This window comes from Phacochoerus africanus, chromosome 11, assembly GCF_016906955.1.
Source record: "Phacochoerus africanus isolate WHEZ1 chromosome 11, ROS_Pafr_v1, whole genome shotgun sequence".
Lineage (NCBI taxonomy): Eukaryota > Metazoa > Chordata > Mammalia > Artiodactyla > Suidae > Phacochoerus > Phacochoerus africanus.
The window spans coordinates 36,496,503-36,521,556 of NC_062554.1; the positions used below are offsets into that span (position 1 = coordinate 36,496,503).

The 25,054-nt window shown below is 40.5% G+C and overlaps 1 protein-coding gene across 2 annotated transcripts; it reads right to left on the bottom strand.

Moving 5' to 3' along the window:
- Positions 1 to 502: 502 nt before the first annotated feature.
- Positions 503 to 21,793, bottom strand: POGLUT3 (protein O-glucosyltransferase 3). 2 transcript variants are annotated; one of them, XM_047753525.1, is made up of 8 exons: positions 21,557 to 21,793; positions 14,410 to 14,607; positions 11,785 to 12,071; positions 8,557 to 8,773; positions 6,687 to 6,883; positions 4,642 to 4,836; positions 2,791 to 2,895; positions 503 to 1,151 (listed from the first exon to the last, which is right to left on the bottom strand). In XM_047753525.1, the coding sequence occupies exons 1-8, from the start codon at positions 21,756 to 21,758 to the stop codon at positions 1,026 to 1,028; spliced, it is 1,527 nt and encodes a 508-aa protein (XP_047609481.1). In that variant the 5' UTR covers positions 21,759 to 21,793; the 3' UTR covers positions 503 to 1,025. The 2 variants fall into 2 exon arrangements, with proteins under 2 accessions (XP_047609481.1, XP_047609482.1); XM_047753526.1 differs by lacking the exon at positions 21,557 to 21,793 and adding an exon at positions 17,365 to 17,384.
- Between the last annotated feature and the right edge of the window lie 3,261 nt (positions 21,794 to 25,054).

Below are 25,054 nucleotides of genomic sequence, written 5' to 3' on the forward strand. Positions count from 1 at the left end.
ACTGAATGAGGCTAGGGACTGAACCCACAACCTCATGGATACTAGTTGGATTCATTTCTGCTGTGCCACAATGGGAACTCCTAGAGCATCCCTTTTAATGGTTAAAAAGAAGTAAAGATCCTCACATGACTACAGTTATCATTTACCTATTCAGCACATAGATAAAGAAGGTCATCATAGGATGTTCTCATCTGCTTTAATAACTGCGTTTTCCTTGATGGGTGTCCAACTCAGATTGAGAATTACCAGCTTAAGGCACAATCTTTCCTTAATTTTGTCTCAGACCTTAGTAAAAGCTAGTTAAAAAGATATGCATGAGGAAGTTCCCATGTGGTACAGCAGGTTAAGGATCCAGCTTTGCCGCAGAGTGGTGCAAGTCAAAGCTATGGCACAGGTTTGATCCTGGCCCAGGAGCTTCTACATGATGCAGGTGTGACCAAAAAAAAAAAAAAAAATCAAAGAGCTTTACGAAAAAAAAAATTCTCTTCCATAGACTCCAAGCTCCCTTTAACAACAGAGTTATCCTCATCTTTCCTTTTTATTCTTATCTGACCTTCCAAAAGGAAGCTTGCTACTACTGGATGCCAAAACCACCTTGTAGGAGAAGACATTAGGCAATGAGGGGGGATAAAAGCCCCCAAAAACATTTTTTCTTCATAATTAGAAGAGGGAAAATGAACAAGGAATAGAAACAAACCAATAAATACAATGTCAATAGTTTCATAGAGAGCTATTTATATTTTGGCAAGCCTCTCTATCGACTGTGATCCTGATGCTGATAATAGCATTTGTTATTCAAAAGAAATTAATATCTTAGGATATTTGGTAATACTCGGTATTTGGTAATACTAATTTGGTAATACTTGCTATTTGGTAATATTGCACTGTCCGTCCACATTATATAAGCCACCAAGCAAAGCAGTCCTCTGCATGCAGTCTTCCAGGCTGTCTTTACAGTCTTCACAGCTTAGACTCCATCTGAAAGATGCCATGAAGGATATGCAGGAGTGTGACTCTCAGCTGACTTAAAGCTCTTCTCTTAAAGGTGTTTTCCCGTGGCATTGGCAGATAGATGAACTATCATCTGGCTGAGGAACTAATTCCATTCCATCACGTATTTCAGGTTTGCTGGTCTGGCGCTCGGCGTATTTCTGGAATGTGTTTGAAGAAAATAGAAAGACTAATCCAAACTTTATTCCATTGATTCCTCCCCACTCCCTTCATGCTATTGTTTCTAGTGGCTGTGCATCTTCAGTCTAAAAACCAAAGGTCGGCTTTATCTCAGTCCTAAAGTTACATTTTAACTTTAGTTATTACGGGCAATAGGGTAATATTTCATAGTCTAACAAGGAACCCCAATCCACTATTTTATGTGTAGCTAAGAAGCCTCTGGTAAAGGGATGTCAAGCCAAGTGTCTCTGTTTGACCAACAGCACCTCCCAAATTTATCCCCCATGTGTTCATGAATAATTAACTTTGCTAAATATTCAAATCAGCAAACAAAGATGATAGTATCTCAAAATAAAGTGGATAGTCTCACACATCCTTCCCTACAGACCTGTGGTCATACATATTTCGTAAATGGTGACAGGCCTGTGGAATGTCCCTCCACTTTGGCCACAGACTGAAATATTCCTATAGATTGGATATTTCAGCTCAGTGGTTCCATGTACATTTAGCTATACATTCCTGGTCCTGGGCCAAACCCAACAAAATACTGATGTATGTATATGAGCCTTATTAATATTTTAGATGGAGAAACTCCCATTATTAAAATGATGGCTAGACTAGCAGAGGGAAAAGAACTCATTGAAGGGAGAGGCTGCTTCTAGTAAATGGTGTAATTTATCATTTTTATTTTTCTATGAGAGGGTGATAGCCACAGGCATCTGAAGAAATATTTTTTTTCTACCAACAGGAAAATAAGCTTAGGTTAAAAACAAAAACATTAACTTCTTATTTTTCTCTTCCAGGCTTAATTTTACAGAGTAAGACACAAGGTAAGTACTCAAAGAATCAACCTTTGGATGCCCAGTCAACACCTGCACTTCAGAATTCAGCCCTAAGGTGTTCGATTATAAATAAAGGTGACACTTGAATGACATGGGAGTGAGTGGTGCTGACCCTCAGCACAGCTGAAAATCAGTGTATAATATAGTTGGCCCCCCACACATGTGATTCCTCAGCATCCACGGTTCCCTGTCTATGGGTTCAACCACCGTGGGTTGTGTATTACTGTAGTATTTACTACTTAAAAAAATCCACATATAAGTGGACCTGTGCAGTTCAAACCCATGTTGTTGAAGGGTCAGTTGTATTCTTCATCCATTTGTTTTCTACAAGAAGTTAAAAATTGGCTTTCCATCCTGTACAGATAGCAAAAGCCTGGATCCTAAGTAGTAAGAACCAAAGAGGTACATATTTTGAACAGAAAGAGTTGTGAATGATCTCTCATACAACTCATTTTCCAGATGAGGAAAGATGTTGTTCTCTGAGGTTCAGAGGACAGGTAAACTACGAATTCCTTAGGTATTTAATATAATATAGCACCGACAAGATGAGAGGAACTTTTAATCTATATTTGTAAGGTCTTTAAGCATTGCTTTTCATAATACCGAATGGAGATTGAAAATATTGTGACCACAAAGGAATTTAGCACTATCTACCTATCTGCTGATACCTCAGCTTAGCCAGAGTTCTACAGGCTGACTCTTGAACCCCCTTCAAGGATCAGGTCACACATTTGGTCTGAGGACACATAACCCAGCAGGGTAGACTTTCTGAACTGACCTGCAATACTCTGTAATAGTAGCAGTAAAGCCTGTGGGGCTGCAGCAAGTCCCGAGCAGTCAACTGCCCTTCTTTTGCAATCTTCTTGGCTTCTTCATCGTGTTCCTGAAAGATTTAAAAAGAAATTATGGATGAAAATTACTCCCGTGACCCACAAAGAAAGCTAAATGGGAATGTGAGGTTGAAAGGATGTGGGGTTGAATGTGAATAGCATGGCAGAGATAAACATGCTGAAACTATAACTTAAGAATGAGGATATGGAAAGAGACAAAGTACTTTCTCTCTCTCTCTTTTTTTTTCTTTTGTCATTTTAGGCCGCACCCACAGCATATGGAGGTTCCCAGGCTAGGGGACTAATCATAACTGTAGCTGCCAGCCTACGCCAGAGTTTACGGCAACACCGGATCCTCAACCCACTGGGTGAGGCCAGGGATCAAACCTACAACCTCATGGTTCCTAGTCGGATTTGTTTCTGCTATGTGCCATGACAGGAACTCTGCAAAGTACTTTCTTAGACATCTCAGGTATATAGAAATAATTATATATGTTTGGACCCACATGCCTACCTCTCCCCCCCCCAACCTGCCGCCTCCACTCCCCCCAGCCCAGTGCATCAACCCACATACAGCCCTTGCTGTGACTATCTTGGTCCTTTCCTAGCTACCCAAAAAGCCTAGGGCTTATCATCTGTTTTCTCACCCTAACTCTCTGCTTGATACTAGAATAGAATGAATTCCTTTTTATGTTAAAATATCTCTTAAAAGCACCTTTTTTTGTTTGTTTGTTTGTTTGTTTTAGGGCCGATCCTGCGGCATATGGAGGATCCCAGGCTAGGGGTTGAATTGGAGCTGTAGCTGCCAGCCTACACCAGAGCCACAGCAACACGGGATCTGAGCCGTGTCTGCAACCTACACCACAGCTCACGGCAACGCCAGATCCTTAACCCACTGAGCGAGGCCAGGGTTTGAACCCACAACCTCATGGTTCCTAGTCGGTTTCGTTAACCACTGCACCACAACGGGAAGTCCAAAAAGCACCATTTTAATATGTAGTCTAAGCAAAAAGTTTTTATAAAATGGTACCTATGAAAAACTATTGTTGTAATGAAAAAATTCAGTTATTGGTACCCATAGGCTGTTCCTTCAATACCAGATATAGTCTGCATTCCTAATTATACTTTCGGAAAGTAGCTAATATTCTATCATGCTGCCCATGGGAAAAGCCATTTGCAAGCAAACAGTCACAAAAATAGTTCTGCCTCAGGCACCCAGTTATTTCCATAGGCACATTGCTTCTCAGAAACAGAATAGAGTCTTACAATGGAAGGGCAAATATTATAGTTTCACAACAAAACACAAGAGCTTTTTAATACTTTTCATTTTAAAAAAAGAATTCTTATTTTATGAGAAACTTTTGATTCTTGGGATGTTACAGAGCATGCATTAAGGACTTGTGCTCTTTTTTTCCAAATGGGGAAAAGAAAAGGGTACCATCATTGCTTTAAATGTTTTCTTGTGCATAAGGCACTTTAACCCTGGTCTTTTTAATCTGTAATTTGCATTTGGTATGTTCTTGCTTGTGTGTACACATGAATAGAGATCCCTTTAGAAAAATCTATATTCTATATAACACTGAACTTCAATCTTCTAAAAATCCTCAAAAATATTGATAGAGGGTCTTCAAAATGGTCCTGATGTTGATTCTTCAGATATTTCAAGGAACACAAATTTCACAAAAGGACATTTCTTTGGATGAAATTATGTCAAATTAAATTGCGTTGTGTTGGAACTCATATAACCAATACTGGTGAATTTGTTAGTGCCTAAAGAAATGAAATTGCAGAAAGCATACCTTGGCCCATTCAACTTTCTCTAGCAGATCAGTAAGATTTCTTTTAATTGGAACATAATGTTTCCAAGGCTTTAGTGCCATATAGAAATGCTCATAATATGGTGAGTCCTGCTTCAGAACCAAACTGTCTCCAAGCATGAGATACGGATATCTGTAAGCAGCCACAGTCCCATCCACATTCACTTGATACTTGTACTAAAAGAACAAAACAAACGTAAACAAAAATTTTTAACAGTCATTTGCTTCACTTCTGCTGCTGGTCAACACTGTGATACTAAATATAAATAAATTATTTTCCAACTTTTTTTTTTTTGGTCTTTTTAGGGCTGCACCCACTGCATATGGAAGTTCCTAGGCTAGGGGTATAATCGGAGCTGCAGCTACTGGCCTACACCACAGCCACAGCAATGCCAGATCCAAGCTGCATCTGCGACCTACACCACAGCTCACAACAATGCTGGATCCTTAACCCACTGTGCAAGGCTAAGGATCGAACCCGCATCCTCATGGATACTAGTTGGGTTCATTACTGCTGAGCCACGACAGGAACTCTGTTATTTTCCAACTTTAGTATTTACACGTTTTATATTTTATTTTATAACACAATCTTTTCTTTGTATTAAAACCATAAGCAGTTTTTTTGCAGGTCAATTTAAAGAAATACAACGCATTTAAAGAAAAGATGATAAATAATTTTGGGAAATAGGAATATCTATTACAACCACGTCTATGTACTGGGGGATTCAGGTTTCTGTAATCAGGTAAAAAAAAAATTATTTCCAAAAGCTCTATATTTATTAAAGCTTAATGTTGCTAACAATTTAAACTTTCATGTCTATATTATTTCCTTTGTTATTTATACCCACCTAAGTATGAAAAAGGAAGGCATTATCTCCAAGTTCAGTTTTACCATCCAGGAGACAGAAACCTAGAGAAGACTAAGGACTAGGGTGATGCAGGTGACACAGTACGTATCTGCGGACACATTTGCTGAACTAATAAACTTTGATTTACATTTCAAAATCACTTTTCATTCATTTATAATAAGGCAAAGCAGATATTATGATTCACCCCCCCCCTTTTTTTTTTTTTACAAAATGATAAAATTCTTTTCAGAAGGTATTTTTTTTTGTCTTTTTTTTTGCCATTTCTTGGGCCGCTCCCATGGCATATGGAGGTTCCCAGGCTAGGGGTCTAATCGGAGCTGTAGCTGCCAGCCTACGCCAGAGCCACAGCAACGCAGGATCCGAGCCGCGTCTGCAACCTATACCACAGCTCACGGCAACGCCGGATCGTTAACCCACTGAGCAAGGCCAGGGATCGAACCTGCAACCTCATGGTTCCTAGTCGAATTCCTTAACCACTGCGCCACGACGGGAACTCCAGAAGATATTTTTAAATCTCTACTCTCTGAGTCCACATCCCATGCTCTTTTCGTTATATCGAGAGAATAAGATATACTCACTGATTTGGTACTTAATTTTTTCTTAAATAATTGGTACCCAGGAGTTTGGCAGCCAGTCAGATTTTGTCACATGGTTCATGTCTCTATCTCCTTTGAGCCTCACACAATGCTCTGAAGGAGCTAGGCAGGGGTCACACATGTTTAGGGGCCAGAGGCACTAAGAGATGAAAGCCCCATAGTTCAGGGGCAGAGGCAGGACTTGAACCCCATCATTTTACCTGTATAGAATTTATACTCTTTGTATTAACAGGATCATTTTATATAAAAGACATTTATATTTCCAGTTTACTAAAACAAATACCAAGAAGAGAAAAACAGGGAAGCATACCAAAATCCTAGGTTAATCTTTGTACTATATTTTGAGTATTTAGTATAGTTCTGAGCCATCTGGTAGACAAAGTTAAACAACAACAGTAACAAACAAAAAAGAAACCACAGGGTTTTGTAATTCCCTATACCTAATAAGAAAGTGTATGTCAGTCACAGGATGGGAGAAATTTGCCCAAGCCCAGCTATTTGGTTGACTTTTAACATGTAAGTTTATCACTTCATATCTATCTAGGAAGACTTAAATGCATACCTTAAAGAAGTCAAAGAAACCTATCAATTTGGCTTTTCCAAGCTCCTTTTCTTTCTCTTGGAAGAAGAAATATCCTGTAATTCCTGCATCTAGGAGCTGTGGATTTTCTTTGGACAGCTGCACCAACTGGAGCCTTTCTTCTCGGCTGTCTCTGCCTCTGAAGAAAGCTTTCTCTGTTTTATTGATCCAGGAAGGCCCTGGAAGTTTGAGACCATAAGAAATACGATTATGAATTTGCCATTTTGATATGGTAAGTAAAATCACCATTTAAGAGACTAAAGCTTTTCTCATCAACACACCCTCTAAAGTAAATGGCATGTCCAAAAAATATGCTCTAATTGTATCTTCATATGTACTTGTGAGAGCTCACTCAAACGGTGGCGTTTCCATTCTAGGACATTAGGAATTATCCAAAACAATGCTGCATCAAGTTCAAAGTGAAAACAGAGTCACTGACTTGGCTCACTCACCAAAGCATTAGCTTCTTCTATCTTTTGTGTTTCATAATAAAAAGAGAGGTAGACTTTTGTTCTTAGAACAAATTATTTAACACCCCACAAGTTTTTGTTTTTGTTTTTGTTTTTGTTTTTTTAGGGCTATAAGTGCGGCATATGAATTTTCCAGGCTAGGAGTTGAATCAGAGCTACAGCTGCCCGCCTACACCACAGCCACAGATAGCACTGCTGGATGTGAGCCACGTCTGCAACCTACATCACAGCTCATGGCAACGACAGATCCCCAACCCACTGAACAAGGCCAGGGATCTAACCTGCATCCTTATGGATACTAGTTGGGTTCATTTCCACTGAGCCACAATGGGAACATCCAACACCCACACATCTTTAATCCTTATGTTACTCAGAATTTCAGCATATCACCTCTTAATACGATGAAGAATTTTTCTAATATGCTGTTAAATGAAAATGCATACATCTAACTAACTGTATAGTTGGAATACACACACACACACACACACACACACACACATACCCTCTCTTTGCTGAGAGGGAAATAATCTGGGAGAATTAATTTAGATCTCTTTCTAATACTCTAAAAAGAGGTCAAGAGGTCATTAGTTAACACCTATCAGTGTTCTAAGGGATAAATCACAAAATATAGAACTCGGAGAGGGGCGATCTCTTTACTATGTTCACACACTTTTCAGGAATTTACTGTTATGAAATAAAAAGCAGGTCAGTTTTCATTTCACATTATCTTTAGATAGTTTACAAGGAGTCTCTAGTCTTATATACTAAAAAAATCCACCAAAGTGCTCTAAACAGAAATCGAGGCTATAAAGACAAGGCAGGGTTTTTTTCCCTACTCAGAGTTCAGTTTAATAAAAGGGTGGGTAGTACCGTAAACCCAAGGCCATCAAACAGGAGGAAAAACTTCAGATTGTACAGGATCAAGAAAGTAGAAAGAGGGAAGAGAAGAATTTCTTACAAAGTGTTAGAGGTAGTAATTTCCAAATTACACAGTTATCACAACGGACATATGCTATAATTTTATATTTTTTAGAATTCTCTCTCATTTCACCCAGCAATACAAAGGCACTGGAGCTAGAATTGAGTTAAATGATAGTTTTACTAAATATGTATTTTCAAATGAGATTTACAAGTGACCAACTCAAAAGAAACTCAGTTATAGTAGGTTTGGACATTACTAGCCCAACCTACGTATCTTTAATTTTTGGATTAGAAGAATCTTAAACAAGCCACTTTAAATTTTAGAGTGCTATTTTTCTTTTTCCTTTGTTAAAAAAAAAAGAACAACGGTCATTTAAATATATATGCATACTCTCTCTGATTGAACATTTCCTTTACCTTTTTTAATTCTAAGATTTTTTTTTTTCCAGAATGAACTTTACCTGTATGTCCTTGAATAGAAAGGAGATCATTTGTAACACCCCTCATGGCTTCAAGCGTAGAGTGGGTGATGTCATATGTAGGAAGGATAACATCTCTTGAATCCAAAGAGCCACACCATGAAATGATAGGTAAAGGGCCAGGGGTTTCATTGACTTTTCGATGCTCCAAAGGCCAGTCTCCAAGATTGACATAAAATTCTACATCTGGGAGAAGGACCTAAATAAACAAAAGAATGTGCATCAGTGGTGGGATGACCTCAGGCTTTGGTACCAAGTGCTTTAGTTCTTTGGCTTTTAAAAATATTACTTCTAAAATTCAAAAACTATTGGCTTTAAAAAAAGAGAAGTATGCTTCTTGGTCATCAGTAGTATCAGAAAATCAGGGTGAGGATGGTACATGACAATCCACTTAATCAGGAGTTAGCCACCTCTGCTGAGAGGCAGCATTTAAAACTGTTCTCTATTATAGATGTGGACACTGTAGCAGGGTGTGAATGAGTGGTTTCATGCCCCCTTTCTGTTGGCTGCCTGAGTAAGAATCTACAAAGTCAGACCCAAGCCCTTGTTCTCCTCACTATCAAACCTCTTTATAACATCTGTGCTTATTTCTGGCATCTGCTATTCCATTTTCATCTCTAGGATAAAGGCTTTAGTTTAGGCCTTTATCATCTCTTACCTAGATTGTGGCAATAGTTGTTCCTTACTAGATATTCTGATTCAAGCCTCTCCCCAATCTAATCCACTCTCTACATTGCTGCCCAAATTTCTAAAACCAAAATTAATGTTACTATTAAGCTTAACAGAACCTTAAGCCTATAGGACAAGATCTAAACTCTCTGGCTGGAGCTCAAGCCCCACCATCTTGCTCCAGCTTAGCTCTGAATCTCATCTTCCATTTGCCCATGTACCAACACACTTTAGGTTACTCTCTAAAAATGCCACCCACTTTATTTATTTGTTTGTTTGTTTGTTTATTGGCCATGTCTGGGGCATGTGGAAATTCCTGGGCCAGGGATGGAACCTGCGGCAGAGCTGTGACTCAAGCCACAGCAGTGACAACACCAGATCTTTAACCCACTGTGCCACCAGGGAACTCCATCACCCACTTTAATGTGGAATTCTCTTCACTTGGAATGCTCTTCTTCTACTTATTCACTTGGCATTCTCCTGTTTCCTCCTTCACACCTAGATCTAATGTTACCTCCTCTATGACTTTCCTTCCTCTGGTATTTTAACCCTGGGTACCTGGTTTTCTTATAGGCCTATTATGCTGTGGTACAATTCCTTGTTTGTATTCACATCCCATCCTCTCTTCTGAAGTAGAAAAACAAGTCCCACTAGAGCAAGCTGTTGAAAGACCAGAGGTGAGTCTCATTTATCCAAGATTTGTTTTCAGTCACCAGGAAAAGAACCTGGAACAAAAGGGAAGGGTAGGGGATATGACTATTCCTCCTAGTGCTTCCCTGTGATCATCCAGTAGCTCATTAATCAGCCACACATCAGACCTTCTCACTGTAGAGCAGGATTTCTCAGTCGTGGCACTATTAACATTTTGTTCTGGGCAATTCTTTCCTGGGGACTGTCAGTGTATTATAGAATGGTCAGCATTATCCCTGGCCTCTACCCACCAGATGCTAGCACCAACTCCCCAACAACCAAAAATGTCCCTAGACATTGCCAAAGTCCTCCGAGGGGCAAAGTCATTCCTAGTTAAAAAGTACAATACAGAAGTACAGGGCAGAGTGGAAAGCGAGAGCCCAGGAAGAAAGCTGCCTTTAGGATCAGATGCCCATCATGTGCTAATATGAATGATATGCTCAATGGGGGCTGATAGGGAGGTGGAAAGCAGCTGCTATTTAAAATAAGAATTGATTGCAGCCCCACAGTCCCTGTGCTTGGAAAATTATATAACTCACATCAGGAAAGTTGGCTTTTAGTGTAGAAAACTACCTTGATGGTTCTTCTGGGTGAAAATGGTAAGTAAATAAATAAATAAAAATAAAATGCCCATCCTCACTCTCTACTCTGCATGATCAGGAAGAAGGAAGAGCAAAAGGCAGTTTAAACAGCTCAGCTCAAGAGGAATTTATAGAGCTTGGCAAATGCAAGAGAGGCTGAACAGAGGGAGGGGGCAGAGTTGCTGGGGATGTGGAGAAGTCTTTTGAAAGATAAGGGACCCAGTCATGGTTAGTAAGAAGCCAAGACCTAGAGATCAAGAACAGCCAGTTAGGAGTTCCTGTTGTGGCGCAGTGGTTAACGAATCCGACTAGGAACCATGAGGTTGCAGGTTCGATCCCTGCCCTTGCTCAGTGGGTTAATGATCAGGCATCACCTGAGATGTGGTGTAGGTTGCAGACGCAGCTCGGATCCAGCGTTGCGGTGGCTCTGGCGTAGACTGGCGGCTACAGCTCCCATTCGACCCCTAGCCTGGGAACCTCCATATGTCACAGGAGCGGCCCTATAAAAGGCAAAAAAAAAAGACAAAAAAAAAAGAAGAACAGCCAGTGAGAAATTCCCAGAGGTATGGGTGACTGAGTCTGATTAACACAGGGATATCTATTTTTAACTGTTAGGATTTTTGTTTTGTGTTTTGTGGGTTTTGTTTGTTTGTTTGTTTGTTTTCTTTTTTCCTGGCTATGCCCCATAGAATGTGGAAGTTCCTGGGCCAGGGATTGAACCCAAACCACAGTAGCAACCAGAGTAACTTCAGAAACAACATCAGATCCTTACTTAACCTGCTGCACCACAAGGCAACACTGTGTTTTGTTTTGTTTACTCTGCACTGGCACAAAACAACCTCCCTCTGTTACCCTAACATTCAATAAAGTGTGCCATACACACTATCTTTTAGAAGCACTTGGGATAAAACAAGGACAATATGTTCTAAGTTTAACTTATTTTGAGGTGTCAGGAAGAAAACTGCTATAGAAAGTGAAATCCAAATGGAAGAAGTATTCAGCAGGAATGGAGAACTTCAAGAAGTCACCTTGTGGCTGTAAATGTCTGGAAGTTCACAGACACCTTGGGAGTGCACTATACAGCCTACTTACCTGGGATGAGGGCTCAAGGCATTTACTTAAAGGAAAGCGAGATCACTCAGGTGGTAGACAGCTGTATCCTTTCAAGCCTGGAATTCATTTCCATCCTTTACCATTATTATCCTAAGACTTAAATGTTACAAATAAGTCAACCATATTGTTTTTGGAACCAGTGAACTCATTCTCGTACCTTTCTTGCCAGTGACAGCAAAATCTCATCTGAGAACATTTTGAAGTCTGTGTATTTCCCTAAAGATCTTCTGTAGATGTGGTTATTGAGAATCGTGTAATGAACAATAGCACCCCTCTCCTCCCCAAACCTTTTTGGAATTTCGTTTAGCATCTGCTGGAGGTTGATGCTGGGGAAAGAAGCAAAATCTTTTGCAATCTGTGGTTCCTTGGTTGGACAAGACAGAGTTCTCTGCCAGGCTTGAGGATCCTCTTCTGGACATTCACAGTACTCATGGTACACGGGTCCTAGGGAGAGCAAAACACATGTAATGCCAGTCTCCGCTAATAAGCACTGCATCCCAGGGAGTCGTTTCTGCCCCTGCTATGAACATAGAATGACTTCCTGGTAAATTCTAAGTTATACTGACAGGGTTACCCTGCCCTCAACAAATCAGTGGCAAAAGTAGTCTTGTCAGAGTCATGTGCTTCTACCTTCTGACTCCCTTTCACCCCGCACTAGATAACCTCGTACAGCATATACTCTCTCCCAATATCACCTACTCTTAGCTCCTTGATAAATAAGTGGCCGATGAACATAAAACAACTTACCTTTTAACAAGGAAAGAGAGAACATATTACTTTTCAGGTATTATTATGTAGTGGGGTGATGATTTTTTAAGACAAGATGGGGTTTCTTCCTCTGAGTCCCTAAAATCACCTCCATCAGCAAAGAGGAAATATGAAACCCAGGGGCAGTTTGCTGTGTAATTTTAAAGTGGCTAGACATAAGTAGAAAAATAGTCTGAGGACTCATTTCAAAAAGAATTTGTATAAAATTTATATCTCTTTTCAAAATGTATCCATATTCATTTTAATATAAAAATAATTTTTAGTTATTTATTTTTTAATTTTATTTTTAGTTAATTTTATTTTCAAAATATTTTTATTTTTTTCTATTATAGTTGATTTATGATGTTCTGTCAGTTTCTGCTATACAGCAAAGTGACCCAGTCATGCTTAAAGTTATTTAATTTTTTGAAGGATTTCTACTTCAGACCATGACAAATAATAGGGACCAATTTATCCTCCTACCTGAAATGACCCCAAAAGAGACAAACCACATGAAACAACATTTTTTAAGACACTGGACATCAGGCAATGGACAATGAGTCTGAGAGATGAGAAACAAGCGAGGTGAACCCTACAATTCCTAAAGCTGACTGCCCAAGGGAGTTTCTAGGTTGTGGAACAGGGAAGAAGAATCCAGGCAGAGGCCAGCAGTCTCACTGCCTTGAGGATACAAAGCCCAGGGAGATTAAGGCAGCTAGAAGTTGTGGGATATAACACTGCCGAGAGAGAGAGAGAAAGAGAGAGTGCCAGAGATCTGCACAAGCTTTTCCTTAAATATTTAAGTTGTACTGATCAGTATATATGTTTGAGGAAACTATCCAAGGCAGAGAAAGAATCATCCAGAGGATGGGAGGCAACAGTACCCATTGCTCCTACAGGGCTGGTAATAGTGCCTATTCATACAAACCAAAGTGGAAAGCATCCTCATTCATAAGGGCTGGGTAGAGTATTCGAAGTGGTATTGCCTGAGTAGTAAGAAATAATTAGCCCTAAACTAAACATGGCTCTGGGCCTGCCTAATAAATTGTAGAAGAAAATTTGAAGGCTCAAACTATTTCCAAATAATTTAACTGCATCCCAGAGAAAAGCTTAAGATGGTGAGAAAGCATCAAGAACAAAGAGTACACTGGGTGGAATTAATAACAAATTGGATGTTGTAGAAGAAAAGATTAGTGAACTGAAAAGATTTAACAATAGAAACCATATAAAATTCAATGGAGAAAAAAAATTTTAATGCAAAGAGCATAATTGAGTTGTGGAATAATTTCAAGCCTAGCATATGGGTAATTAGAATTCTTGGAGGAGAGCTGGGGTAGAACAGAAAAATCATTTGAAGACATAATGGCCAAAAATTTTCTGGATTTAATGAAATCTATAAACCCAAAGATATAAGAAACTCCACAAACCCCAAGCACAAGAAACATGAGGAAACCTACACCAAAGTACATAATAATCAAATTGCTCAAAACAAATATTAAAAAGCAAACCTTTAACAGTACAGAGGAACAAAGATATGGATGATGGCAGGTTTATCGCTGGAAATAACGCGAGAGAAGACAGTGGAACAAAATATTTCAAGCACTAAAAGAAAAAAATAACCTGTTAACCTGTAATTCTACCTGGTAAAAACGTCTTTCAAAAATGAAGCAAAATAAAAACATTTTCAGCTTTTTCAGAAACAAAACCCAGAAGAACTAATCACCAGCATTCTCACATTAAAAGAAGAGTTAATGGGAATTCTTTAGGTAGAAGGCAATGATACTAGATGATAATATGTATCCATGCAAGAGAATGAAGAGTACTGGAAATGGTAACTATAAGATTTGTTTGCTTTATCAGTTAAATCTCTTTAAATTACTTATATTTTCTATCTCTTAAAAGTTAAATTGAGCTCTAGGAGGTTCATATATAATATTTACCCTGTTGCACATAACTTTAAGGTCATCATAACCCATTCCGAAAGCCATGGGGTCTACACATAAGGCTGGTTCTGGATTATGTAACAATTACTTACCTTTCAAAATATAGGGAGACTGAGCAACATGTTCATCACCATAAAGGACCTCTATCTTCAGCCCTTCATTGACAGTTTCATACATCCTATATCGCATCAAAAATGTCCCATCATTCCTGTCCAAAGGTTTAGGGACATGAATCCGAACTATCTCTTTAGGCGAGAGAGATTTGATTACCACTTTGAATGGTGTTTGACCTGAAAGAAGAAAATAATTATAAGTAATTCTACTATTTCATGGTTATTTTGTTTTACCAATTATTAGATAAGTATCTCCACACAGAAGCTATTTTTTTTCTGTACTATCAATGGTAAACAAAATTATTTTACTTTAGAAACTCCTTAAAAGCCAGGAATTATGTTTGGCTTATGTCTTCAAAAACCAAGGATCTGATTTAACATTTGATTCAAATTGGCGCTACATTGTAAATCAACTATACTTTAAAAAAAAAAGGGGGGGGAATATTTATTGAATGAACAAAATCATTGAGTAAAAAATTCTTTAAAAAGCATGGAAGAAACTAATGTTTTGTCTATTTGATCTTTTGTTCTTTGGGTAGATGTAAAGTCCAGGTAGTTAAAAATTCATAAACTTTTAGAATTACAGAGCTCTAAGGCAGTACAACTTTCTCCTTGTAAAAGATGCACAAGCTCTCTTTGTAAATCATTTTAATACCTAATATCCTTCAATTTGGGGAAATTTCCATTTTATTAAAACAAATTTCAAGCTATAAAAGTCTGTTTCCTGGAGTTCCTGTCCTGGCTCATCAGAAAAGAATCTGACTAGGAACCATGAGGTTGCGGGTTCAATCCCTGGCCTTGCTTAGTGGGTTAAGGATCTGGCGTTGCTGTAGCTGTGACGGAGGCTGGCAGCTACAGCTCAGATTGGACCCCTAGCCTGGGAACCTCCTTGTGCCGTGGGTGTGGCGCTAAAAGACAAAAAAAAAAAAAAGTCTACTTCCTTAAGGAGAGAGAGATCATAGCTAGCTACTAGACACTGCACAAATACAACGCACACATATGCACACACAAACACACACGCACATTTTAAAACTAGAGTTTACTTCTCTAAGCTTGTTTCCTCAAGTTGAAATTAAACTGTCATGCCAGAATGATCTAACAACCCTTTCAACTCTAAAATCTGTGGGTTTTCTGTTTTAGAACAAACAATACCTACTTAGCAAACTTTCCTTTCTTTTTTGCATCATGTTAGCTGACTTTTTAGGCTCTGAAACAATACAGTTGCAGAAATAAATGCTGGGACTTTTTTCTTCAGAGAGTACAGGGGGCAGACCTGACCTGATCCTCAGGAGCTTTAAGAACAAAGATCAGTTCATATCCTAACCACAGTTAATCACCATATCAAAGGGAAATGTTGAAAAAAAAAGGCAATGAGTCCTCCAAAATATGCAGCCTCAGTAAACAATAAATTGTGATCAAAGTATTCTTTCATCTCACATCTATCATATTTCAGAGTGCTCATATATTAAGCATGTTTAAGATATATTTTTGAATTACCAAAGAAAAAAGTTTCTCCTATTCTTAGTTTCTAAATCTAGTGAGCAATATTTCTACTTTGTTTTGCTCTTCAAGGGTTTTATTTTTTCTTGTGGGTCAGAAAAAATATTTCTCAATCTCTTCAATTTAGTAATAGTAATCTAGTATCTGAATCTTGCTACTAAATAAGTACCAAACAATAAGTACCAATTCTAATTTTAGAATTCTTGAAACTAGTGTGATAAAATTATGAAAGACATCTGCTAAAATAAACTATGATATAAAGAATGTTGTAAAACAATAATTTAATGTGAAATTATAAACGTTGGCCAATTACCTGAAGTGCTTAACGAAACACATAAGTTATTGCTTTACATTATTTCCCACTTGGTTTCAGAAAGGCAATGTGGTGTGTTAGACTTGAAAATCAGGAAGGCAGAGGCTGGGGACTAAAAAGCCATTTCCATCATTCCATCCTCAGACTGGAAATAGGACAAACACATTTTCTTATCTCCTCATCAAATAGTACTATTCTCCCTAATTTTATGATTTTTAAATAAACAAAACAGATATTAGCATATTAATTACTATGTGATATTTTGGAAAGAGCTGGATTTATAGAAGAAAACTATCTCCAAAAACACTTCATTATTTTCATTTTTATTTATTTATTTATGTTTTGTCTTTTTGCCATTTCTAGGGCCGCTGCCGCGGCATATGGAGGTTCCCAGGCTAGGGGTTGAATCGGAGCTGTAAACAACGGCCTACACCACAGCCACAGCAATGCCAGATCCGAGCCACATCTGCGACCTACACCACAGCTCACGGCAACGCCGGATCCTTAACCCACTGAGCAAGGCCAGGGATCGAACCCTCAACCTCATGGTTCCTAGTCAGATTCGTTAACCACTGAGCCACGATGGGAACTCTACTTCATTATTTTTAAACTGAAAGCGTTGAACTAGATCTCTATGGTCTCTATGCTATAACATTTTTTGTCTTTGAAACTGCAATTAAAGTTATATTTCAAAATGAATATATAAAAATATAGCCACTGTGGAGTACCCACCTTGGCTCAGCAGAAATGGATCTGACTAGTATCCATGAGGATTTGGGTTGGATCCCTGGCCCCGCTCAGTGGGTTAAGGATCCATCGTTGCCCTGAGCTGTGGTGTAGGTCGCAGCCTCCACTTGGATTCAGCATTGCTGTGACTATGGCATGGACCAGTGGCTACAGCTCCAATTTATCCCCTAGCCTGGGAACCTCCATATGCCTGGGTGAGGCCCTAAAAGGACAAAAAAATATATATGTATATATAGCCACTGGAAATACATATTTTAAATGTTCAGTTATTTTTATAGTGATCTTTCATGCCTATGTTCTTGTTGGCATGAAATTAATGTTAGAATCAATGCAAAATAATAACCAAAACTGAAACAGAAATAAGCAAATCTAACCTCATAAAAGAGAAAATGAGACGAATGCAATTTCAAATTGCTTCATATACAAAGAATGTGAATTCTCATTTGCCCTGGGGACTAATACAGTGAACACAATCAAAGTTCAGCTTGAGTTTTTCTACTCCACAAATTCACTCTTCTTTAGGAAAGATAGTTAATTGAATGAGAATGCAGCAGCTAAAGGAGACAAAAGGAGATTGGTAGTATTAAAGTCTTACATCATTAAAATCAGAAATTTTGAAGATTTGGAAAGAAATCAAAAGCATTTTTAAAAAATCCACTTAGCTACAAGGACTGTGCTAGTCCCAGAGCTTGAGATTTTCATATACGCTTTCTCTTATTTATTTCTTCCAAGAACTTGTGAGGTAGGTATTTGTCACCACATTTTACAGATCAGGAAGCCAAGGCTCCCTTGAAGAAGTTAAGTAACTTGCCCAAGGTCTCACACCTATGAGGAGCAGAGCCAAAATGTGCACACAGCTTGCATCTTCTTTTGAAGCCCATTCTGAATCCAACTCATCACAATGTGTAATGTTAATATATAGGTTCCCAGAATTCATAGTCTCTGCCATTCCTGGTACAATGGAACATTGTTTAGGAAGTTTATTAAGGTGCTCTACAGCTGCAACGAAAATATTGACTCCACCTGGCAAAGGGACCAAAGTCCCTGAAGGCCAATTTATGAGCCTTGAGACTAAGGGCAAGTCCTCCAAAATGCCTGGCGGCCTGCTAACAGTGAACACTCTCCGGGATCTTCTTACAAACTAGCTCACAATGATCATATTAGCAACCCTAGCTTTTTTTTCTAGGTACCTGGAGATATGCAACGTAACAATAGTATTCAGATAAATGCAATGCTGTTAAATGGGAGTGATACTTAATAAGGGAATCTTGCTTAAGTCATGTAAGACAGTCTACAGCTTGAGGAACATTTACCTCCTTTTCAATTAGTTCCTGGAGAAAGACTTTTTTTTCAGGACTTGCAAGTGAAAGATGGTGGCAAAAAAATGTAAGAAACTGATAGGGTAAGATTTTCAAAAGTATAGAGCAGCTTTTTAAGTGGAAGATAGAAATCAAGTGTCCTGAAAGGAAACAAAGAGGACCTAAAGGAATGAAGTTGTCTGAAAAGACCTCATGAAAGTCTTTTTTTTTTTCTTTTCTTATGAGTTTTCTCCTGATTATAAAAATATTATGATCATTTTGGGGTAATTTTTTGGAGGGGAAAAAAGAAGAGAGAAAAAAGTGTGTTACTCTCTTGCTGTGACCGCGGATAGCACTAAATGAGGTACAGGTTCATTTTATTTATCACAAAATTGGAATAAAATTATACAATTTTTTTTCCTCTTCCATCCTTAGCCTAGTATAAGCATTGTTAGTAATCTTTTAAAACATTACTTTAAGGAGTTCCCTGGTGGCTTAGTGGATTAAGGATCCAGCACTGTCAATGGTGTGGCTCAGGTCCACTGCTGTGGTACAGGTTTTATCTCTGGCCCAGGAACTTCCACATGTCGAGGGCACAGCCAAAAACCAAACAAACAAACAAACAAACAAACAAAAAAATCCACATTATTTCAAAATTTGGAAAAAAAAATTTTTTTGGCTGCAACTGCCACATACAAAAAATTCCCAGGCCAGGGATAAAACCTGAAATGACCTGAGCCATAGCAGTGACAATGCCAGATCCTTAACCTGCTGAGCCACCAGGGAGCTCCTAACAGTTTAAATCGTAATTGTGGTAAAAAACGTAAAAACTGACCATCTTAATCATTTTTAAGTGTTCAGTTCAGTAGTTAAGTATATTCACGTTTTTGTACAAGGAATCTCTAGACCTATCTCATTTTGCGAAACTGAAACTCTACATCCATTCAACAACTTCCCATTTCCCTCTTCCAAGAGGCCCTGGCAACCACCCTTCTACTTTCTGTTTCTATGAATCTGACTGCTTTAGATACCTCTTATCAGTGGAATGGAAAATGTTACTTCTAATAGATATTAAATATTCCATCCCATGAATAAACCATATTTTGTTTAGCAATTACCTTATAGTTGGCTATTAAAACTTACTAAAATAGGAGTTTCCATCGTGGCTCAGTGGTTAACAAATCCGACCAGGAACCATGAGGTTGAGGGTTCGATCCCTGGCTTTGCTCAGTGGGTTAAGGATCCCGCGTTGCCCTGAGCTGTGGTGTAGGTTGCAGATGCGGCTCCGATGGCGTTGCTATGGCTCTGGCGTAGGCCGGCGGCTACAGCTCCGATTGGACCACCTAGCCTGGGAACCTCCATATGCCGTGGGAGCAGCCCAAGAAATGGTAAAAAGACAAAAAAAAAAAAAAGAAAGAAAGAAAGAAAGAAAGAAAGAAAACTTACTAAAATAAATAATCATAATGCTGCAAGAATATTCTTCCACATAAATGTCTGATCATATTCTGATCTTTTTCTCAGGACAGATGCCAAGTCAGGTTGCCAGATAAAGAGCAAAGACATTTTTCATAAATAATTTTTAATTACATTTTCTAAATGTTGGAAACTCATATTTATGCACATTAGGTTTGTAAATGTTTAAAACTCTTGCTATAATTGGAAAATTACTTTCCAAAAATCAGCTCCCACCAGCAGAGGATAAAGGTCACTGTCTGAGAACATCTCATTGCTCCCTTAAGAGTTTTGAGTATTATCACTTTAAAAATCTTTGCCATTATTTTCAGATTAGAAAACTGAATTTTGTTTGAATGTATAGTTCCTTCATTAACAGTAGGATCAACAGTATTTCATTTTGGATCACATAACTTTCCTTTTTCATGTGTAACAATTTTTCCTTGTCCATCAGTATTTTAATTTACTTATTCTTTTTTTTTTGGCTTTTTAGCGCTGCACCCCAGCATATGGAGGTCCCCAGGCTAGAGGTTCAATTGGAGCTGCAGCTGCCAGCCTACACCAGTCATAGCAACACTGGATCCCAGTCTTGTCTGTGACCTACACCATAACTGAAGGCAAAGCCAGATCCTTAATCCATTAAGCCATGCCAGGGATGGAACCTGCATCCTCATGGATGCTAGTCAGATTCCTTTCCGCTGAGCCATGACAGGAACTTCTATTTATTAAATGTATTATTTTGGCAGCACTTGGCCTGCAGAAGTCCCCCGCCAGTTGTCAAACCTGCACCACAGCAGTGACGGAGCCATAGCAGTGACAGCTCTGATCTATAACCCACGGAGCCACCAATGAACTGTCCTCTGTTTTTATTTCCAATGTCCCCCCTTCCATTATAACATTATAAAATTAATTTTAGAAAGCAAAGAAAACAATAAAGAAGAAAATACACCCATAGTGAAAGATTGGATCTAGGTTTAAGACTCTTTTGATCTTTTGGGCCGTAGAGAGTCTAAAAGTACTCAGAGTTTTCCACTGGCAGCAGAAGGGGCACTAAGTATTCTGATTGTTGATAAAACAGGGTGCCAGTTGGCAGGACATAATTTAGACGTAAATGAACAAATCCGAACTGGCAACAACTTGAAACTGGCAGGACAAGTTGTAAGAAGTTGCCAAGGTAATCTGTTCAGGAGAACGTGGGAGGATGACTGGGCGGCAGGGATTCGGGACCAGATCCACCCTGGATAGAGGAAAAACCTAATGAGTTCGAGTTTCACTAATTCCAGCAATCTGCTTTCAAGAGCTCAAAACTTCAAGAAAACAAAAATCCAGCAAGCAAAACTCCCTCGTTTCTGCCCACTGCTCTGACACCTCTTTGTGTAGGAGGAAGCTCTTTCAAACCCATCACGCCTAAACAAGGTAACCCTACCGGGTTCTTGGGCTGGGTGACTCAACCGGAGAAGGCACTCCCTGCAGGCTGCAGCAGCTCAGACAAGTCAGGGGTGGAAAGACCATCTCCAGCTGGTGACTCACGCTGCTTTCCTTGGCACCCTGGGCGCCGTCCTTTCGGAACATCAGTCCCTACATGTTAGCCCAGGAAGCTGCCCTCGGAGTTCATTCATTTACTCAGCCGACTCGGGTTGCAACTTCCTCCCACTTCGCTCCGGGGAGGGGGAGGGAAGAGGAGGTGACCAGACCCGGGGAAGGAGGCCACGCCGGCGGCGGGCGGGTTCCCTACAGGCACGGTTGCGACGGGGACGCGCGGCGGGGACCAGGGGAGTGGGCATCCGGGCGAGGAGGGTGGGTGGCCGAACGCTACCTGGGGGCGAGCGGGTGAGGTTGTGGCCCTCCGGGCTGACGGCCTGCAGGTAGAAATAGCGGACGGGCAGAACGACGCCCGCCCGCAGCCCGGGCCCCCACACCAGGCTGCGCGGCGCACTGACCGGCGCCTCGGGGGGGCCCGCGGCCACGAGCAGGACGAGCTGCAGCTGGAGCAGCGCGGCGCGCGGGAGGCGGCGCATGGTCGCGGGGCCGCTGCGGTCCTGCTCGGCCGCGAGAGGGGACGGGAGCGCGCGGGCCAGGGCCGGCCCACCCCGGGGCGGGCAGTGCGCCACCGCCGCCGGCCCGCCGCCGGCCCGCCCCCGGATCTCCCTCAGCCCGAACGCTGGGGCGCGCAGTAGGCTCTGGTCTGGGGCGCGGCCGGGGGTCCGCGATAGGCTCGTCGCTTCCCCACCGCCGAAATGAGAGAAGAGCATGCGTGCGGGCGCGAGGCCGCGCTCCGTCCCCACCTCTAGATGCTGGAGCAGTTGTTTAGAGGAAACCATCCTTTAAAGGACACAAACACAATGGTGATTGCTCTGCAACCAGAGTAAAGGCCCAGAGGCGAGGGGAGTCCTTGAGCTTAGGGAGATGCCTTCAGACAAGGAGTTTCACTGTGTTTACAAGACACGGAGCAAGTGTCACATCCCTGCTCCCCTCCCAGGCCAACTCCTCCAGCCCGTCTGTTTACACCAGCACCAACCGAATTCTACTACCTTTGTCTTGTTTGCTTTCTGCTCAGCAGTCTCCCTCGTTGGACCGTGACTGCCTCCATTCTCCCTAATGCCCTAACTCCCTATACTTCCCTTCAACAAGTGTTTGCTGAATATTCAGAGTTTGGGCCAGGCCTCGGGCTGGGAGCTGGAAGCTGAGCACTGGAGTAGCAAAAGGTCAGGGTTAAGCCTGGTGGGTGGGCGTCACCTCAGAGTCAGAAGCTCCAGTCCCCCGTAATTGATGAAGAATGACTGGTCCTGATTACTCCTCAGATGCTGGAAGAGACGGGCAAGAGCCTAACAGCTGGAAGCCTTTTCTGACCGTTTTATCTACATTAATTATTTTTCCTTCTTCTGTTCATGATTTGAATCTATTCAAAGGAAATAATTCTTCACAGGCTAGGGGAGCGAAGGGAAATTCACATCCCACAGGGTTTCTGCACCCTCCTGGAAGTTTCTTAACCTAGAGACTCCGGAATCTGGCCCTGGAAAGCCACACGTTCATCGCCTGTCTTTAACTGGGCTGCTCAGCATTCTTGCTATAACCAAAGTGTATCAGGGTAAAATCTCTCACATACTTTCCCCAGTTCTCTTGACCTATTTTAGTAAAGCTGAGCAAAGTTTGTAGGCAGTGTTCTTTGCACTTTGGAAAGATTTTCAGGAAATGGTAGTAAATCACTGATAATTTAGTAAGGCTAAAGTGCAGCATTGCCTGACATTACTTTCACTGCTAAATTTGTGGGAGTGTCTGGATACTTTAAATTGAAAACTTGGGAGTTCCCATTGTCGCTCAGCAGAAACGAATCTTACTAGCATCCATGAGAACACAGGTTCCATCCCTGGCCTCGCTCAGTGGGTTGAGGATTTGGTGTTGCTGTGAGCTCTGGTATAGGTCGCAGACAAGGCTCGGATCTGGCATTGCCGTGACTGTGGCATAGGACAGCAGCTTTAGCTTTGATTCAACCCCTAGCCTGGGAACCTCCATATGCTGGGGCGTGGCCCTAAAAAGACAAAAAAAAAAAAAAAAAGAAAGAAAACTTTGCTTCACTTTATCACAAAATTTTGTTTGCAACACATTTTGTTTGCATTCTTCCAAATTCAAAACTAAAAAAATTTTGCAGCCTTCCCGTGTGGCTCACACCAAAACTAAAACAATTTTAGAGAAATAATCTGAGGGTTAGCTGATAATGGATGATAGTAAAGTATGGGCTAGTAAATTATATAACAGTTGTGGTAACACCTAGTGTTTTTGAGAACAGATGAAGGAAGCTGTATAATTGTATCTAAATACTGGTTTAGCAGTACTGAGTCTATATCAACCTGTTTTCTTTCCCATCTTAACCCATATCTTGGAAATTATATCTCTTTGATCAACCAATGTCTTGAATACATACTTTATAATAAATCAAATCTCATTCACAACAAACATTTATTTCATGACTACATTATACTTTGACTTCACAGCTCCCGTGGTTTAGCGGAGAAGACAATGAGGCAAATGTAAGTAACGTGAGAGGTGCGAAAATATGGATGTCAAGAACTTTGTAGGGTTGGGGATTTTACCTGCTTACAAGCTAATAAATTAGTCTATTATTGTTTCATGGATGATCTCAAAAGACACAGACTCCTTGTGGGTCAGAGACAAAGAACTTTATTTTTCATGGTGAAAGCAGTAGCCAGAGCTTCTTGTCAGTTTGTGTTGGCTCCCCATTTCCCTTGTTGTGGGCTGCACTGAGTTCCTCCATAATTCATATGTAGATATATAACCCCATTACCTCAGACTGTGACCTGATTTGGAGATAGGGCCTTTAAAAAAGAAGGTGAAGTTACAAGTAGGTCATGAGGGCAGCCCTAATCCCATCTAACTGGTGTCCTTATGGGAAGAGGAAATTTGGGCACACAGAGAGATACCTGGAATGCTTGGGCACAGCAGAAAGACCCTGTGAGGGTGCAGTGAGAAGGCATCCATCTGCAATCCAAGGAGAAGGGGCTCAAGAGAAATCAAGCCTGTCCACATCTGGTACTTCTAGCCTCTAGAACTGTGAGAAAATGAATTCTGTTGTTTAAGCCACCCAGTCTGTGGCATTTTGCTATGGCAGCCCTAGCAGACAAATACCACTCCACTCCCCCATCTGAAGTCCAGGGGGGACAATGCAAAAGGCCTGTCATGGATGCCTGCAGTAAGTTGCACTACAAGAGATACACTCTAACTTTGGGGTCTTACCTTTTTTAGAGTTAGGAGAATTAAGTCTGCTTTTTGTTGGTGGGGAAATGTTATCTCATATATCTAGGATGCTTGCAGTAAACACACCTGGAGAAGTGGCCTGGGTAAAGAATGGCCAAGGACTTACAGTCTTGAATACCAGCAAAGACATGCAGTATGTCTGGGGCCCATGGCAGATTGCCTCTTCCAATATAAGTATTACATGAGGCCCAGTTAACCCAACCTTTGGAGAACTGAGAGGCCTTCTGAAAGAGATGGTGTCTATGCTGACTCATGAAGGTCAAAGAGGAATCTGCCAAAGGAGGAGGAGGAGAATGTATTCCAGGCAGGAGAAATGTCATGCACAAAACTTGAAATACATAACACACTCCAAGAAGTTTTCTGTCCCCTTTCACATTCATCCATATTTGAGTTCCAATCTCAGACACAAAGAACTAGAGTCTGTGTGTGACACTGGAAGGTCTACACGCTATATGTATGCTTTCATGATTTGTATTGGCCCCTGGAGTCTACACATTAAAGCTGTAAAATCCACAGCTATCACTTTTCCACTTAGTTCATA

Coding starts and splice junctions, on each gene's coding strand:
- POGLUT3 (XM_047753525.1), bottom strand. CDS start 21,758: ATGCGCCGCCTCCCGCGCGCCGCGCTGCTCCAGCTGCAGCTCGTCCTG. Junction 14,608..21,556: donor CCTCACCCGCTCGCCCCCAG/GTAGCGTTCGGC, acceptor TTCTTCTTTCAG/GTCAAACACCATTCAAAGTG. Junction 6,884..8,556: donor TTCTATTCAAGGACATACAG/GTAAAGTTCATT, acceptor TCAAACTTCCAG/GGCCTTCCTGGATCAATAAA.